Source organism: Stegodyphus dumicola, chromosome 7 (genome assembly GCF_044657685.1).
Source record: "Stegodyphus dumicola isolate Sdum_Otavi_A_Nest chromosome 7, ASM4465768v1".
NCBI lineage: Eukaryota > Metazoa > Arthropoda > Arachnida > Araneae > Eresidae > Stegodyphus > Stegodyphus dumicola.
Window position 1 is genome coordinate 86,147,388 of NC_140774.1, and position 19,260 is coordinate 86,166,647.

The 19,260-nt window shown below is 33.9% G+C and overlaps 1 protein-coding gene across 5 annotated transcripts in view; it reads right to left on the reverse strand.

Annotated features, from left to right (window-relative positions):
• Positions 1–19,260, reverse strand: part of LOC118198163 (BMP-binding endothelial regulator protein-like) — a 256,469-nt gene that overhangs the window by 68,886 nt on the left and 168,323 nt on the right. For all 5 annotated transcript variants that reach the window (XM_085820555.1, XM_085820556.1, XM_085820554.1 and 2 more), the window contains 2 exons: positions 17,709–17,811; positions 12,295–12,377 (listed from right to left, as the gene is read on the reverse strand). In XM_085820555.1, the coding sequence (XP_085676681.1) occupies positions 12,295–12,377; positions 17,709–17,811 (186 nt within the window). The remainder of the gene's footprint in view (positions 1–12,294; positions 12,378–17,708; positions 17,812–19,260) is intronic.

The following is a 19,260-nucleotide window of genomic DNA, read 5'->3' on the forward strand; positions in this document are numbered from 1 at the left end:
TTGGCTCTTATAAGTTTCGAAAATTTTAGAGAGAAATTAAGACAGAATAATTAAAAGCCGAATGCATGTACTACTAAACTAAGAAGCCGGTCGGCTGGTATAATGGTTAATGACGCTAACTGCCGTATCGATGGGTTCGGGTTGAAATCCCGGAAAAGGTGCGGATGTTTGTAAGCGTATAGTACCTGTGGGGCAAGGGGGTCTGAAAATACATACGAGCCGAAAGTCCCATAGAGAACGTGGTGGTAGGGAAAAAGGAGTGGAAGACCCTCGGACCGCCTTCCTGCATGGTATTCTCTCTCAAAATCGGGGCAAAACTTAAACAAGAAGCTTAACAATCAGCTAGGTTTAGCAATACCTGAATTACCTGTACTACAGACGTACTGATCTAGCTTCTACTTCTACTGTAGAACACTTTCTGTTCTAATTACTAAATAAGAAGAATCCATATCTTATACCTCTCGTACGCAACTTGAAAAGGAATTACAGAATTCATGTTGTCAGAGCTGAAAAGAAATGAAGGTAAAAGCTGATACTGTATTAGTCAATTAGTTCAACGATGCTTCAAGTAAATGTTAGTAACAGGAAGAATAATGGACGGAAGTAATATTAAGTGGTTAAGCGAGTAATCGATTTAAAAATCGTTCCATTTTTTTAACTATCGTGCAGTTTCTGACAATGATAGATTTTTAAATAGTAAAAGGATTTAATCATTCATTGTTGCTAAGATTTTAAGTGATGATAAAATCGGATTTCTAATTTAACAAAAGTATAAAATGACCTGAATGTAATTTCGCATCAGAACAGGAAGAAAAAATTTTCTAGTTTCAAAAATAATGTTTTTGTTTGTTTATTATTTTTATTATTTCTGTTTTACTCTTTATTATTTTTCTTTTATATTTTTTTAAACTATCACAATATACCTGATGATGATGAACATAAGTGGTTAAGCGAGTCACAAAAGTGACTAAAAGTAACATCGTGGAATCTGCCCTGTACGACTTGTATGAGGGAGAAAGTCAAGACAACATAAGTGATAGTATATATACAAGAGATATAAGAATGATTATGTTCAGTTTCTTAAATTTCTTTAAGGTTTGATTTGGTTATTTTAATACGCCAAAGCTATATGCTTGACAAGAGGGATACCTTTGTGGAAGATTTTGTGAGGGAAACTAGCTCGTTTTCACATTACGCATGAGAAAAATCACGAAAACCAAACTTGTAGCTATCCTGTTTGCCTGGGATCGAATCTAAACTAGGCTGAACTTTTAGCATTCAATGATCTTAACTACTCCGCCACTGGCTGGATCAATTTCTCTTTGAAAATTTCCTTTTAAAATCCATCACTGTTAGTAGACCCACGAGTTTAATTTTAATCACATATGATCAGGAATATTATGATAGTTAATTTTTTAGTTATCATAATATTCCTGCTGCATGAAGTGTTTTTCATTAAAACTATGTAGTTTAATATATATATGTGTGTGTGTGTGTGTGTGTGTGTGTGTGTGTAACATTAAAAGCACAAGGAAAAGCCGGAGCTGTGTCGATGCGTGCTTAGATCCATACTGAAGAAGAATTTTGATAAAACTTGGCAGTCGATGCAGTTTTAATTTCATTTTTATTTCCAATGGATATTTGTGGCCACAATCACTTGGCACTCTAGTCGTCCCTTTCCACAGAAGATTTACATTTTTGATATTGTTGAGATAGAAAGCAAGCCAGCGAACTTACATGTCAGCACAGTAAAGAGCAAAGCTGAAGCGCGTAGTTATGAAAAATGGAAGCACGTGAAGAGAAAAGTTTTGGTTTGCAATTTGGTGATTGGTAAAGAGGCATCTGCATTAAGGGTTATGTAAGATCGCATGATTAATTTGAATGACGCAGTTTAGACTTAAGCGCTATTTTTAGGACAGATAGATGAAGTTTCCAAATGGAATAGAAAATAAAAGAGGTTATAGTGAATTAAATTTAGAAGTTTGCTTTCATATTTTTTATCTTACACACACACACACACACACACATATATATATATATATATATATATATTATATATTTCACATTTTATGGAAGAATATATATATATATTCTTCCATAAAATGTGAAATGTGGTTTTGTTCCAAAAACGTTTTATATTCAAAAAATCTAATATTTTTTTTATCGACATATCGTTTTTATCGACCAGTATGTATTGGTATTAAATGAACTGAGCTAATTTTTACAAAAGAGAGACATAACATAGTTTTGTTTGGAGAACAAATTAGCAGCTTTTAGATGTTGCTTATGAAATGCGTTTTCATTAAAATAAATTATTCTTTCACTTACGCACTAGTCTTATCAATGACCTCGACTAAAACAGTTATTCGCATGTCAACTGTGATAGGCAATAGTGGATGTTCCGCTGACCTTCAAGTTTGACGTCTTTGTAGGTACCGAGATAAACGAATAGGAAAAATTGATGCTTTAAAGTAGCATTTTTCAATTAGGTTCCGGAAGAAATCGCTAGGAGTTCTAAAAGAAATAGTGATGAATAGACTTACCATCATATGTAATATACTTTTAAGTCTGTTTAAATCACGAATTTCTATTTAAAGATTCCTCTGCAGATGAAAAGTACAGAGGTTTCTACAAGAATTTTAAAATCTTGAGGACGCTGCTTTAAAATATATTTCCTGACGCTAATGAATGCAGCTGCATGCAGTTACGTTTCTTGCGCACATATATTTAGAAATACAATTAATCTGTTACTAAAATTTTACTGCATTTAAGATTTAAAATGAAACTTAAGGTTTCAAAATAAAATATAACTGCTACGAGAGAAATTGAGCATCCAGATGTTTTTATTGACTTAGGATAAATTCAATTAAATTACTGGAGTAAAGGTTAATTAACGTGACACCTAAATGGGCGTGATCCTTGTTTGCAATTACAGAAAGTTTCATTCTGTAATTGCAAATGAGATTTAAGTAGAATTATAATTCTGTCGTCTAACTGCAAATTGCAGAATTTTGGGCTTGTAAATTTGGAAAATCTAAATTGATGTTAAAAGAAATTTTAAGGTTTCCCCTCCCTTTCTTTGTTTCTAATTTGCGGGAGTACTTAGGTTTCGTTTATCATCTAATTGCAATAGCAATATTGCAGTTGATTGAAAATGTAACTGACTATGATGTTAAATCGATACTCGTCAAAAATTTTAAATAAATTAATCACATTGCAAGAATATTTCGTGGATGAATTGAAATGGATTAACTATATTATATGCCAAAGCATGTAATTGTTATCTGTAATACAACTATTATCTTAGAGAACTTTCTAAAAAATTAATTATATTTTTGTTATGGCAATAAAAAATACTATAAAAAAAGCGGCGAAAAGGTACGTTTACGATTACAGAAATATATACGTACCAGCAGACTTTAGTACATTAAATATATAAATCTAGTCACTTGCTTAAACAGTAAATAATTATGGAATATTCATTAGTTGTTAGCTTTTCGTGGCTCATATTTATGAAAAAAGAAGAAAGAACATAATGCAGAATAATCAGATATTTCTTGCCTACACTTTTTCATACGAAAGTATTCGAGAGGATGTCAAGTTAAGGATAAATGAACTATTAGATCTTAGAGTTAAAACTGCTGGTTATTGTAGAAGGAATTTATTTCTGTTATTATAATCTATTTATAAATATTTCTGTGAATTTATTCTAGTTTTATTTCTAAGACATGTAGTTTAGGCATGTCTAATTACATGTAGTTTAAGCGTGTTTTTATGTGTCAAATATCATTATGTACTCCTTGCGGCGCTTTCATTTTTGTGAAATGCATTCAAGTTCTAAAATAAGACAAATTCAAATACAGATTGACGCTTAGTTTTAAGAAAACTTCTCTGGATTTCAAAAACAGTTATGGCTCCTCTTTTTATGGAGCAAAACTATTTTGACACAGTAAAATAATGCATACGCTTTTAACAAATAGTATAAGTAGTTACATGTAAGTTATTCAAATTATCTGACTATCAAAATTTAGTGAGAATATTTTTGTTACCTGAAGACGAGGGAATCTTAATAATCTCCCTTTAAATGCAAATAATTTGTCTATGAAACCATCAGTCAATCTATGACTGTATTACCGAATTTTTTAGTTTTAAACTAAGAAATATTCAGTCTTTCACTCTCTCTATACGTTGACGAACGATGCAGTTACAATGCTTTTGCGCAGCTAATTTTTTTTACAAATATATTGGACTGATGCAAAAGTTCATCTCGTTTTTGGAGATTCAAATGACAAGTGGTTCTGGCGTCGTACATGACACTACGATGACTAGAACTTTCAACCAGTAAAACGTGTAGGGAGGCAGAATTTAAAGCCAATTTGCTTGTAAGAGACAACATTTAAAGCAATATGTTTGTAGTCAGATAACATGTACAGGCAATATGCTTGCAATCAGACGACATTTAAGATAATTTGCTTATAAATCATTCGTAAATAATTTCAAACTGTTTTAAATGGCAAAAGATAAAAAGCATATCAAACACAGCTTTTTGTTGCACGAATTTACAGAGGGAGTACTGCAACCTTAGCATGCTGAAACATAAGCCAAGTATATAGGGAGCATGTCTTTCTAAAACTACAACTGGTCGTCGCTAATTTCCGAAATTCAGGAATAAAGATAGACGTTATACAGATCAACCACCTTTCGAATGTCCATCCACGGTTTTTGTGCAGATTCTGGACCAGACTTTATAAAATGTCTCCTATGCAAGTGTTCAGAAATTAACGGAAATGCTGCTCGAATACAGAACAACAGTTTAGAGGCGAATGCCCGCACTTGAGTTCATCACAAATTTGAATCAGTAGATTCCACGACAGCTATTCGAAAAGCAAGGACTGATGAGAACCAAAACCTGCCTTGGCTTTTTCGTTCTAGAAATGAACCGTTTTCTGGAATGAATAATATCGGGTAATGAGAAAGGGCACTCATCCTTAATGACAAAGACCGAAGGATTATGCGTTGCGTTGTATAGCCTGCTTCAAACGCGTCAGAGAAAGTATTGCGTCCCAAACAAGTTACGCTAAATGAAAGGTACCCATTTTTTTCATAAGTCGATCCGGGACACAACCTCCCTTCCAATCAACAACAACAAAATTTTAATAAATAAATAAATTTAAAAGAAACATATAAATGCAATAAAAAGGTATTTAAAGAATAAATAGTTCGTACAAATGATTAGTTGTATATTTAAATAGAATGAATCTTTCGAAGTAAGTTATAGCAATTTTCAGTTTTATTTTTTAAACTCTTCGCAAGTATTGCACTCGAAACTGCACTTAGTTATATTAATTTTATGGAATCATTGTTCAGCTGCGATTTTTCTGCTAACCACAAACTACTATTTATAATAGAAAACATACTTTCGGCAGCTGCATCGGTACCAGGAAAACAAAGCGCGAATTCTGTAACTTTTGTGAGATGCACACAAGTACTTTGATTTTCACTGAACTAATTTAAAATTTGCATCCAGTACTTGCCCATTTTTGAAGTTTTTCAAAGTTTGCACATCTTTTCAAATATGATATTTTGTAGAATAAATCATTTTCCCTAGACATACTATATTCCTTTTCAGGCAAATAATATTTCGCGAAAAGTTTTGCTTCTGTTTTGGTCCAGTCTATTTGGTCTATTTGGTATTTGAAATTAACTTACTTAAAATGAGTAATTTCTTCAAATCGTTTTAGATAACCGTTCTAGATCCTAATTCTGGATAAGAAATAATAAAAATTTATAATTTGATTAATAAACCATTTCTGGTCTATATTTAAATTTTAAATTAGTATATTGTTTAAAATAGTGTTTAAACTAGGTGGTAGAATTTACAAAATTTTCACTGGACTAGTTTCAATGGTTTTACCGAACCACTATCCTCAGTTGCTAATATTCTACCAGCACAGAATTCCTGCAGAGTTTTTATTGAATTATGTAAATATAAATTCTGCCATTTATTCCTTCAATATCTACAGGAAGCAAATCGAATGCAGTTTGAACAGCATCAGATTGTGGATTATGTGTGCTGCGCAGCTAATTCCAATTATTGAGTGATCTAATTGATTATTCGTTCGGGAAGATACGTTATTTATTCCTTTTCTATTCACATCTCAAAAATTTGAATTGGTATTGTTTGCATAAAAATCCCACCAACTTATTTGTCAAGTTGTTTGAATCCAACGTTGATTTGATTATTTACGATGTTTCTTTGAGAACAGTGATAACTTTCAGTTGAATATCTTCTATGTAATCAAAATATCTAACGCGGATGAGAAAGCATTTTAAATCTTTGTGCTTTGAAGTATCTATGTATATGGTCATAAAGTGAGTTTTTTCTAATTTATTTTTCAGAGGGGAGATTGCGAAGGGATTTATCACATTTTTAATTATTGCCTCAGAATTTGTTCGTGCACAACGAAATTTGTTTTCAAAATATATTTTGATTAATTCTGACGCACAATACATAGAGCTAAACCACCGATGCTGCATGGAATAAAAATAGTGCTTCAGTCAGTGAAAGCTATCTTTTTTCTTCACCAAATTCGTTTTTGAGAAAATAATGCGTGACACCATAGGAAGATGCTGTTGATGATCAGCTATTTTATGGTTTTGGGACTCAATGTGTCGTATAACGACGTTTAGTCAACTGTAAGTAATTGGAAATGTTGAATTGCATCGAATGCAGTGAACATTAGAATCAACTTTTGTCGGCTGTATAAAAGGAACTTCTTTTGACTTTGTGTCTGACGTGCGCTGCCAACCAGTTGGACAAACCGAGGCAAACCTAGAAGATAAGCTTCTAGCATTGGTCAAATGTGCAATCACCATGATAGCGCAAAACCATATGGTGGTTTAATTGTTCGGTCAAAATTACTGTCTTTGGTAAGTTTTATGTTATCCTCGGACTTTGCTTCGTCGGTCTGACATCGTTTTCGTTGGTTGTAGAATTCCTTGGTCTCTCAAATTTCAGATGATGCGCAGGATGTGAAACAATATTACAAGAGTTTTTTTATTATAAATGAAAAGATTTTTATCTACGAGGGATTAATACAAGGTTCGCTCATAAAGTAACCGGACAAATTAGAAGACCAAATGAGAAAATAAAAAGTAAAAGAATAAATGCATATTAAAGTTAGTTTAAAATAGTGATTTTGTCGTTTACATATCAAAACGCCGGAGTTATTTCCATCTACTGAGAATAAGATATTTACGAAAAAATTGGCTTTGAGATGGAATAAATTAAAACATTAAATTTTATTGAAAATTAGGTAACTCTGCTACCGACACATTAGAGATCATTGGAACAATAAATGATGATGCATCGTTATCAATAATACACACGTATGAGTGGTACAACCACATTAAATGTGGGCACGAAAACGTTGAAGATGCACCAGCGATAGTAGGCCCTTCAACTTCAAAGGATAAAGAAACTGTTGAGAAAATTCGTTTTTGGTGATATCTAACAGATATATAACAACTCAGCAACTTTCAGACGTGCATGGGATAATCAAAGAAAGCTGCAGATTAATTTTAGTTGAAAATCTAGGAATAAGGAAAGTTTGTGCTTGATTTTTGCCTCGGATTTTGACAGAATATAAAAGTGAAGACAAAAAAGCTGACTGTGAAGATTTGCTGACCATTGTGTAACAGGACAACAATTTCTTAAAGTGAATCATAGCGGGAGATGAAACCTGGTATCTACAATTCCACCCAGAAGCAAAAAGCCAAAGTGCACAGGGCAAAGAACTAAGATGATACACATTGTATTTTTTTATTACAAAGAACTTACTCACCATGAATTTGTCCCTGAAGATCAATCAATTAATCAGTATTTTTATAAGTCGGTGCTTCTTCGATAAAGGCAGTTAGGCATGCAGAATAAGGAAGGAACATTTTGACTCTTGACAATGGTTTCGTTTGCACAACAATGCTACAGCATCTTCTGTACAACAATATCTTATTAAACACCCGTACAGCATCTTCTGTACAACAATATCTTATTAAACATTCAATTGCGGAATATAGTGGGTGATTCCGCAGATTAATCGTCAGTTGATTTTTTCCTTTTTTCGTTAGCTTAAGATGGTCGTGAAAGTACAAAGGTCTGAAAACCTTTCGAATAGTTATAACAGATGTTACAAGTGTTTTGAAAAAAAAGGTTAATTTCAACGGTTATAAACGTTTCAGTTATTTGAAGAAATGGTGGAAAAGCTGCATAGGCTCCTCTGGTGATTATTTTTAAGGAGATAAACTTATTTGAAGGTTAGTAACGTTTTTCTTATTTATAAGAAATTCTCTGGTTAGTTTATGGCTGCTCCATGTATATTACAAGAGGTCTAGTAAATGATGACAATTACTTTGAATATATATATGTGTGTGTAAGTTTCTTTTTAATCACTTTTATCTTCCTGCATAAGCGGATGAAGTTTTGCATCAATCCAATAGTTTATCTGTTAGAGAAATGTTTCTGTATTTAAGATTTAAAATGAAAGTTGCCGCTTAAAGTCTTAGAGATATTCACTGTTTCCTTTTACTAATTTAGCTTTTGTTATGTGAATGTAATTTATTTTTGCAATAAATTAATATAGCTTAGTACAACTGTGTTGCAGATTAATTTTTAATTCATGAGGGTTACAGCTAAAAATGAAATGAGAAATTACTTAATCTATTTAGTGCTCCTAGCTATTGAATAAGTTAGATACTTCTAGCAACTTATTCAGAAATTATACAAATGAAATGAATGCGTTAAAATGTCACAAATAGAAATATTAGAAGATAGAAAAAATTAATACAGCATACGTAAGCTACTTCGTCCATATATGCTAAAGAAACCTGTATTTTTTATTCATCGTAAATTTTTAATGCATTGTATTATGGATCGTTCACCCCGAAGTTTTCCTCCGAGGAATGATAACGGCGACTTTCTTAGATATTTCTTCTCTGAGATGTTTGCTTATTATTTATTCTCCCTCTCTTCATCACCCAAATATCCGACGAGCCGCCGTCTGCGTCGCCCGTTCATACTTCCGTCGATAGAGACAAGAAAAAAGGGGAAGGGAAAATTATTTCCTGCAATTCGATTCGATAACGTTGCTACGCAACCAGAAATTACCAAGAAATGAAGAATTGAGCTAAATGCCGAGGTTATTAGGTTGAATGGAGCGCATCTTTTTCTGCCCCTTATTATTGTTGCATTATTATTGATTTATGCTAATATGTTTTTATCCATTTAATAAAAGTTAATTGTCTCATTTTCCCTCATTTTAAGCTCATACAAATAAAAGTTGTCCACACGTGATTAGGTTTCCTTGCATAATTCTTTAAAATTCATATTTAAAGTAAAACCACGCGTAAGGAAAACTTCAGCTTTATTTTGACATCAGTTTTACACACTCAGCGTTTCAAGGGAATGCAACATGGATAGCAGGAAAAATTATTTTATGACATTTTGTCGGAAATATGTCGTTTAAATAGGCGAAGTACAATAAATACGCAATGATTAACAATAGGATAACCGTATCATCGAATTCACATAACCTTCAAGTTTCTGTTGAGTTTGGCTTGCTTTGGGAGCATAAACTAGGTCCAGCTCCTAACAGGCGTAAAGGGAATAATCCCTGTGTCTGAAATTAACTACACAGTCTTGGAAGGGTTTAAAATAATAATTCACACACAAATTTTGATCATAAATGCACTTTCGTGCTAATAAAGTCAACCAGAACTTGTAGCGATGCGACTTAAGTAACAGTCAAATTCAAATTTAAAATGTAGACTGGTAGTTAAAGACCACACGATTAAATTTAAATACCTGAAAAACTCTAAGTGAGGTAATAATTCAAACGTCAGCAGCTGTAACGCAAAGCCGAATAATTACAAACTTATCAGAGCTGGCAGAACTGTATAACATGGCCTCGGAAGGCAGAAACTTTCTATCTTTGGCCACTGGAAATGCTTTCACCAGGGCGGCTTCATGTGTAAAATTCTCACTGCCTGGCTCATCCAAAAAAAATTTACTGATGCCTTTGTACCAGCTCAGTGCCTGTCCTCGCAGTGTGGCGGTTGCAGTTGTGATCTTCTGTATTTCTGCAATCGGGTAAAGCATAAAATGAGTTTCCAATTCTTTGAAAAAGGTCACTACTGAATTTCTATCATCAAAAATGGCTACAGGATTTATTGACGCTCGCACTCTATCTACGATGAATCCGAATCTTTCCATGGGACTTACTGGTTCCGGTGCAGCCTGTTATCTTGAAAGGCCATACTAAAAGTTACCTTGTTTTGTAACATTGCTTGTAATTTGTTCGGGCGCCACCTCTAGAGTTTTTTAGAATTTTTCGATTTGAAGAAACTGAAGAAATCCGCAGTGCTATCGCCGGGATCTGAACCCCGGATCTGCCGAATACGCGTCAAGCGTGCTTCCAGTTACAACACGAAGGCATGCGGAAAGAAGGAAGAAAATACCCTATTCGAAAGTCGAAAATTTGAATCTTCACCCTTTTTGTCGTCAATCAGAACTTTCGAATACTTGCAGAGACATTAGATATTTTTTGGAAGCAGGAGAGATGAAAAATAAGCAACACCTTCGGCGGGACTCGAACCACAGGCCTCTCGAATACGCGCCGAGCGTGCTGACCACTACACTACTAAGGCATGCTAAAACGGTTAAGAGAAATACTTTATATACTCCCCCTTTTAAAGGGCGACTGGGGATTAGGGAACCCAGTTGCCAAATCCTGGTGGTGGAGAATTAAACTACTATGAAATACGAAATTAATCATTTATAGTATTAATAATCTTCATATCCCATGCAGATGTTTTAATTTTGATTTTTAATTCACATCAAAAGTTTTAAACGCTAACAAGCATTACCTTTGTTGGTTTCTTTTCAAATTCATTTAATTATTAGTTTAATATGACGTTCCTTCCTTTAATACTACACCTTTGAGAATATCTGCCTCACTGTTATCATTAGCTTAGGAAACATTTGTTACAAAACTTCAGGAAATTACTCTTTTTGAACTGTAAGCATGAAAAAAATAATGGTTAGAGAATGAAAGAATAAAAGAAAAATAAGAAATAAGAATAAGAAATAAAATATGAATTGAGAAAAATAATAAATTCCCATTCCTCTGCCTAAATTGGACATCCGCCATTTGGGTCTCATCAACAAATCGCGTTGACCATTTCCCGCACTTTGTGCGTCGATTTCGAAGAACTTCTCTATATCCGGACCATTAGCGTCTTTTTCAAACGCCATGCAAGGTAGGTAAACAAGGTGCGGCCTAGCTAATGCAGAAGACTCGCATGACGTTAGTCGATAATTTTAAAAAAGAAATCGCCTATACTTCAGAAGAGGCGAAAGGTTGGAAGAGCGCGTGCAAGGATGTTTGGGATCGAACTTTATTTCCGGTCAGTAGGCAGAAGCAGGAAGTTGCCAGATGAGAAAGTCGGTTCCTGGCAGCTGAGTTTAATCGCTGATTTTTCCGAGAAATTCATCTACGAGAAGGCAAGGTCCTTTCTCCAACAAAATATTTCTTGATATCAAAAGAGAACAAAGTTATCTTTAACCTTATTTTCAGACAGATTACATTTCATCCATACACATTAATAAAAAGTGATATTTGGTTAGTTGATTTTAAAATTGAATACACAGGGAATCTTTCCATTTGTGGTATATTTTCAAGCATAAAGTGGCTCGTCTTCACATAATACATGAGTAAACTATGAAAACTTCATATTCCATCCTAATTGCTAATTGAACGTGTTACTAGCTATATAAAGAGAATGCAGTGGGAAAGACGAAATTTCCTCACACTCTTTCCTCGTTTAAAGAACTAAAGGAATTAAGATCCAGTCAGCCATAAAGATGGTTATAAATTACCGATTACCACGTTTTAATCGGGCACCACTGTAGAGTTATTATATTTTATCGGAACGAAAAATTAACTATGTTCTAGTAGGTATTCGAACTACAAATATTTTGATTGCTAGCCCTACTTGCAATCCGTTACAGTACGATAGAACGTAGTAGAAAAGGCGAAAATTCCCTATAGAATAACTACATATGTAAATATTTAGATATACCAGTAAAATTGCTTTTAATGCTTTTTTTCATGCTTTTTAATACTGATAATAGGTCGCTAAAATGAAAATTGAACTCCTTAAATTTATTTTTATGTACTTATCAATTAACCTGACTTAAAATGCTAACACTTGGATAAGTTTATGGTGACACAGTATTACCTGACATGACAATTTCTTGCATGGGTCCTCTTCATCCGTCCATTCTTCTTCGTTTTCATAGTTTTTGCCTTTATAATTGCAGCCTGAAATAAATTTTGTAAATTGTAGTGAATCATCAAAATATATAGTTGCTTTTAAGAAGAAAAAAGATGATTATGTAAAATAAAAATTCACTGTATGAGGATTAGTCAAAGGATTTAGGGGACCTTTAAAACCCTGAGTCATTGCTTTGAGCGTTCTAAATGGAAATTAGACTTTATTTGTAATTCAATTGAAAGCAGCAGAATACCTTTCAGTTGCCTAAAATTAGTAATGAAATATATACCATGGGCTCGAATATATATCTTCATTATTGTTGCTTAACAAATTCATTCATTTCGAGAAAAGTTCTGAAGAAGCAATAATTTGCCGCCAAAGATTAAAGTTAGACAGCTAATAGCATTAAGTTAAGGATTAGAAACCAGTGCTAGGCTTAAACTTTCACATCGACTTGAAATATTGAATAGAGGCATAGATAGCAGAAAAGGGCTGTTGTCTTCCAAAGCGACATAGCGTTTGAACAATAAATAATAATTTCACATAATAATTCAACACTATATGTTTCATAACATTTCTGAATGAAACATTGTTTTCTTTATTTAACCTTGAAAGTGTTTTTGAATCTCAGTAGCTCCTTTACAGAACTGGAGTCGATATACTTCTCCCTGAATGTTAAACTTTCCTGCTTTCTTCCAAGATAATCAGCAATTTTTAAACACGTAATTACTTTCTTATATATCACATACATATTTGAAAGAAATAATCTGTTATTTAAAAAATAATATGCATGAATATGCAGTGCATTAAAATTGCAGCATATCCTATGATATATGTAACAAACAAGAAAGAAAACTATGCCGTAAAACTGGAATCAGACTGAACAAATGCAATCGAGATAACTACGCAGTGAACATTCTTATTTCGGCACCTCTTACGATCACCACTTTTGTCCAGTTTTTCTGAGATCATCAGTAATCGATGTTTATTTATTATCATGACCATCTCCACCAAAGATCTAAATGCATTTAGAACACACTCTTAAAAAAATCACTGTATTTCATTTTCCATACTCAAGCTTGGTGTTTCCCGTGGGGTAAGGGAGTGTTCTTTCCTGTTAATGTATATTGAAGTTTACTCACTATGATACCCATCGGTAAAACAAAAGTTCATACGTGTTGATACTAAGGATTAAGTAACTTCAGTTATTTTAGAGAACTACAAGGAATTCACTAACATAAAATTAAGTAAACAGTAAGGCATCCAAATTGTTTACCTCTGTTAAACTAACTTCCTGACAAGTAGGAAGTTAGTTTAACAGAGGTAAACAAAGTAGGAAGGCTTATTCTTAGAATTACAGATAAAATGATGTTCTCAGAGAAATTCTAACTATAAACTGGTAAAGAAAAAGAAGTGTTGGGCCCTCTTTTGAACGCCATTTTTAAATCTCCTCAGTAAAAGAATTGCGGAGTGGGAGAAAAGAATCTGCTAAACGTGATTTTTGTTAGAAAGCACCTCGTGATGGATGAATTCGGCAAAAGTTTACGATCCGGCAGCTCCGATGATCTTCCTTCTTTTTTCTCTTGATCTTCTCTTCTCTCAACTCTCTACCCCTCCTCTCCACCCAACTGAAGGACGTCTCTCTCGCCAACATTAATTGGCATCTGTTGTCTGAGTAGGAGAGAACGCCCGCTACTATTTCGTCAACTGTTTAAATCCTGCCACTTTGTATATCTGTAGATGAGGCGATGAACAGATTTAAGGATCATGACATCCGCTGTTATAGGGGGTGGAAGGAACGGAACGGTAGTAAAAAAACTATAATACTTGGTGGCCGTTCAGTTAACAGCGGTTTCGGATATTAATCGGGTGGTGTTTGGAGACATATGTCATAACGTTGTAGCGTTATTATTTGAACTAACTAGTAGATATAATTCAACCATTACTATAGCATCTTAGCATTTAAGCTGAGGGTTTGGGACTGTAAGACAAAACGTGTTTTTACTCGTCATGGCCACGTTACGTAGTTTTTGCCATCTCTGATAAATTTGTAATTATTCGGCTTCGTGTTATTTGTGGCCGACTTGTGAATTGTTACGCCGGTTAAAGTTCTTGAGCCAGCTCAGATTTAAATTTAATTGCGTAGTCTCTGACTACTAGTCTTACGTTTCTACGTCGTTGGGCGTGGCTAGTTGAACCCGTTGGACATTTGTGGAGCAAGGTACCATGGGTGGCGCGAATGACGTAGTTGGTCAATGTTTTTTCCATGTTGGCGGGTGGGAGAGGTGCGTGTTCCTGTCACGTTCAAAATTGCACTACTGTGGAGGCTGTGGCGATTTATTGCCCGGAGCTATTCAACGCTTTGGTGTTTTTAGTGGAGGTTTGCTCGTGGCGTTTTTAGAGGAGGCCGCGTTGGTCTCGAATGCCAGAACCTGGGTTCAAGGCATAAGAGTGAAATACTTTACCTAGTCACGAAACAGCTCTTTGGTGACGAATTCAAGTAATTCACCTCTTTCGAATTTGCGAACGTTGGCTAGTTCCGAGGGCAGCCATAAGTATAATACTATAGAAATTTGTGGTTTTTCTAACATTCAACAACGTATTATCAATTACATGTAAAGGTCAAATGTTATCTGTGGTCAATGTTGATGTTAAAACAGACGGGAAAGAGAGAGTTTTAATGAAACTCCAAAATAGTATATTTAACCGTCTACAAAACTGATGCAAAGCATGAGGAGCTGCAGACAGTCAACTATTAAACTGAATCTCGAAAAATAACGTATGGGTCTATTTTTCTAAGTCATAATCAATTTCGAGTGCAATGTATTATTCACAGTTTCAAATTTAAGTATACCTTTATTATATTAATTATATGGGAAACAAAATATCATGCTTACATGTAATTCATTCTTAGCTTCCTTTTTACCAGAAACAAGTTTAAATATTTTGTTCTAATATGTTTTTTGAATTTATTATGGGCTTAGTTATGGGCTTTGTTTACACTCTGTCAAAAAAATTTCTAATGAATATTGATGTTTCTGATACTAATAATTTCTGGCGCGTCTGCTAAGATCCATGACCGGACTACGAACATAAGATATCAAATTTATCTATGACTTGTCTAGGATTTTTCCATGACGATTATCACAGGATTAGGTTGCACTAAATTTTCAGAAAATCGTTAAATATATTATGAGGAGTAGTGAGGGATATTGAAAATAAAACTCTGTGAATAATTTCAACAAAATATAATTTAGCAGATTACTAGCGTAGTACCTCAAAAAGAAAAAAAATGATGCATTGACTACGTATTACTGGAAATTAACATGAAAATAAAAACCAGTAACAAGAGAATAGACTAATAAAAGGGGAACTGATATTTTTCACTCTTTCCATATTACAAGATGATATTCAACATTCATTTCTTCAATCATTCGAATCGTATAAATGAATTTTAAGATAAATGTTATTGGCAAAGAGCATTCTTTATTTCATTTCGGTGTACGTAATATCGCAATCGAATAAATACGGAGCACAATTATCATCTTACATATTTTAACACATCAAAAATTTCATAACAAGAAATTTGCGTTCACATAACTATTATTGTATATATAGTGCATATTAATGTACATTTGAAAAGCATACATTAACACGTATAAAACAGAATAGCATAATTCTGAGTGAAACGAAAGGCCTATAAGTATAAGAAAATGACTGAAGTTTATGGTGAGAATGCCTATCTAGAAAATATGTCATAATTAATGGCAGGGCGAATGTGGAAAATGAAGGATGATCCAGAAGTTTTTTAATCACAAAGGCAGAGGAAGATATCAAAAAAGTAAAAACAATCAGCATTGTTATCGTACGTCGCTTCAATGATTTTGGAAAAAATGTCTTGTTATTCGCCTAAAAATGAAGGACAATTTGTCCCATTCCAACAATTTCCTTTATTACATTGTTTATGTGTCCCCAAGTTTTTAACCAGAAAAGGCATTGCAGTGGTTCCGCAAATCTACATCTCTTTGTCCCACTGATTTCTTTATTTTCCCCAAGCTAAACATTTCAGCAAAAGTCTATCATCATAACACTATGAACAGCACAATCATGGATTAGTTGAGAGCGATCCCACAAGACGACTTTCAACATTCTGTAGTGAAAGGAGCTTATCTCCATTGGTGTCTCCCAAGAGATTTACTTTGAATGCGATAAAGTGGATTTGCAAATCACAGTTTGATCGCATGTTTGTCGCGCCTCTGTATTCACACAAGAGAAGTGAAGCTTCTAAATTGAATCATCGTGTTTTTGCGCTAGTAAAAAACGTTTTCCTCATTAAAAGTTTTGAAAAAGAAAAATTATACATTTTTTAATTTATGCCATTGTTTTTTCAAATTATGTTTCAAATATGGTGAATGTTACCAAGCCCAAGAGCATACGTAAAATTCTTAACGGAACCTTTGTTTTCCCTCCTACGGAAATGCAAAACGTATTTTTTCCTTTGAAAAACCTCATCGATTTTCCTTCATGACACGATGAAGACTGAAAACTGTTAGAAACACCACTTATCGCAGCGACTGTTGTATATCTGACAAGCAAGAAAATGCGATACGTTAACCACTAGTTAACGCATGGTGTATCTGCCACACAGAAACAAACTGTTCTTTTTCATGCGCAAATGACGTCATGCACATGCCTCTATCACATCCGATATCACGTTGGAACGTGGCCAAATGAAGAATAATTTCCGCCAAATATCGCCACATCCGCTCGCCAAGATAGTGCAACGCTGGAGAGGGAGATAAAGAACTATTAAATAAAAAAAAAAAAACAAATAAAATGTGTATGAATAAAGCGAAAGGCTAGGGCTTAATAAAACACATCTCGGCTTGATTTAGAATTGTCCTCTGTTCTCCTCATACGGTTATCGTGAAGAAACATTGCAGCAGTCACTTTGGTGATGACTAGGCAAGACTTAATAAAACTGCATCCCACTTTCTGCTATCTCATTTTCTTTCCATTTTTTTTCCATCCTGAATCTTCATTCTGTGGCTTGAGCAAGAAGGCGGAAAGAAAGAAATATGTTGCTGGAAATGGATGTTACTTCTGAGGTTTATGCTGATTTAGTAATCAAGATGTAGAAAAATAATTTTAAGATCTTCAGCTTTGATGATATGAAAAATTTACTTTACATAGCATTTTCACTAAGAAAAGCAGAAAGTATAGGACACAGTTTCCGCAAATTTTTGTCACTGTTAGATCACTGTTTAGATTACGAGTTAGTCGCATTCTGATTAAAATTTTCAAAATTTGTAAAGACGTGTGGATATTTTTACTGACGAAAACTATCATTTCAGAACAGAAAAAAAAATGCAACTCACCTTTGCACATGTCACAACACGATTTCTTCTCTTGACCGAATAACACCAAGTAACAATATTTCCGATTAGGACATATCTCTCTATCGCATTTGACTTGCTTGTTCTATGGGAAGAAAAAACAAAAGTTTCAGTCAGTTTATTGCAGCTATTAAATAATCGTAAATTAAGGAATAACAACTTTTAAAACCATTTGAAAGTATGAGACTGAATATTAAAGCAAAGGTTATTTATTTCTCAAAAAATAATTCGAAACTGCTCATATATTACGTTACTGCAAACTGAAAAATAATACAACGGTTGGACAATGACTGGAACATAATTTTCATCGATGCAGTGTAGGTCCTTTCTTAGAAACTAGTTGTGCACTGAATGCTCTCGGAAATGCCAGATGAAAGTCTTCTGAAATCAGTATAGGTGAAAGATACGAAAGATGTTCAAGCTTATTATATATTTTTTCAAAACACTTTATTACCAGTTTTGAAGTGTCAACTAGTTGGGGCATTGCCATCCTGATAAACACCTCCTTTGCGATACAATGTTTCAACAACTGGGTGGAACTGGCCCCCTAGAATGCATCGATAGTTTTTCCCACCAAGAACAGTAAATACTGCAAAAGAATTCCACGATGCTGTGGCCAAAACCATCACCAGTTCACGATCATGTTTCACTCTGGGCAGGAAACTATCTACATCATACGTTTTTGTAGGAATTATCTGTACATAAACAAACTATTTTAAGTGAAAAAGATAGTGAAGGAACAAATTTTATGAAAAACATTAAATTTCGCATTGTGTACTGTAAAAGATTTGCTCTTCTGACTGTACTAAACCAACGTACAGAATAGTCTTGGTTATTAGAGGCCTTTTTGCTGCTTAACTTCTTATCGTGCATTATATTCTATTGTACATTTGATTGTGTTGTGTTCTATGTATTTTTGTTTTTCTGTTGCCATGGAAATAAAAAATGTTATCGAAAATTATCAGTTGCAGTTTATTCTCTTAAAATATGTTTATCTCCTTGGATGGCGAATAAATATACCAGTAAGCCTCAAAGATGAATTATTTTCAATCTAATCGCATTTTTAAAGATTGATTGAAGTGAACGAAAATGATTCATTTCGTTTGTTATTATGTTCGCTCTCGCCGACAGCGTACGATTGGGTACCTCGGTTTGCTGATAGCTATAACAGAAACGAAAATACCATTTGATTGGTAAATGCTAACTTTGACCTTTCAGTGTGTATGTACATCCACTGATCATCAGGAAAACAGTTCTCAGTTCCCTAGGGACAGTCAATTTTGGATTCTGGTGTCATATTTTTTCCCGGTCAGTTTTAAAGAGAAATGAAGATTCACTTGAACGCCGATGAAATTTAAAGGGCACCATGGTACAAGTAAAGGATTATAATTTCAACAAAACGAAGAGTTTTTATTTTAGCAGGCCTAGTTGAATCCCAGCCATATTTCTGGGGTTTTTCATGTTATAGTTTTTTAGTAGTCGCTTTCAGGAAAAGCTTCCAAAGCTGTTGCAAAGTTTTTGTAGGAAATTTACT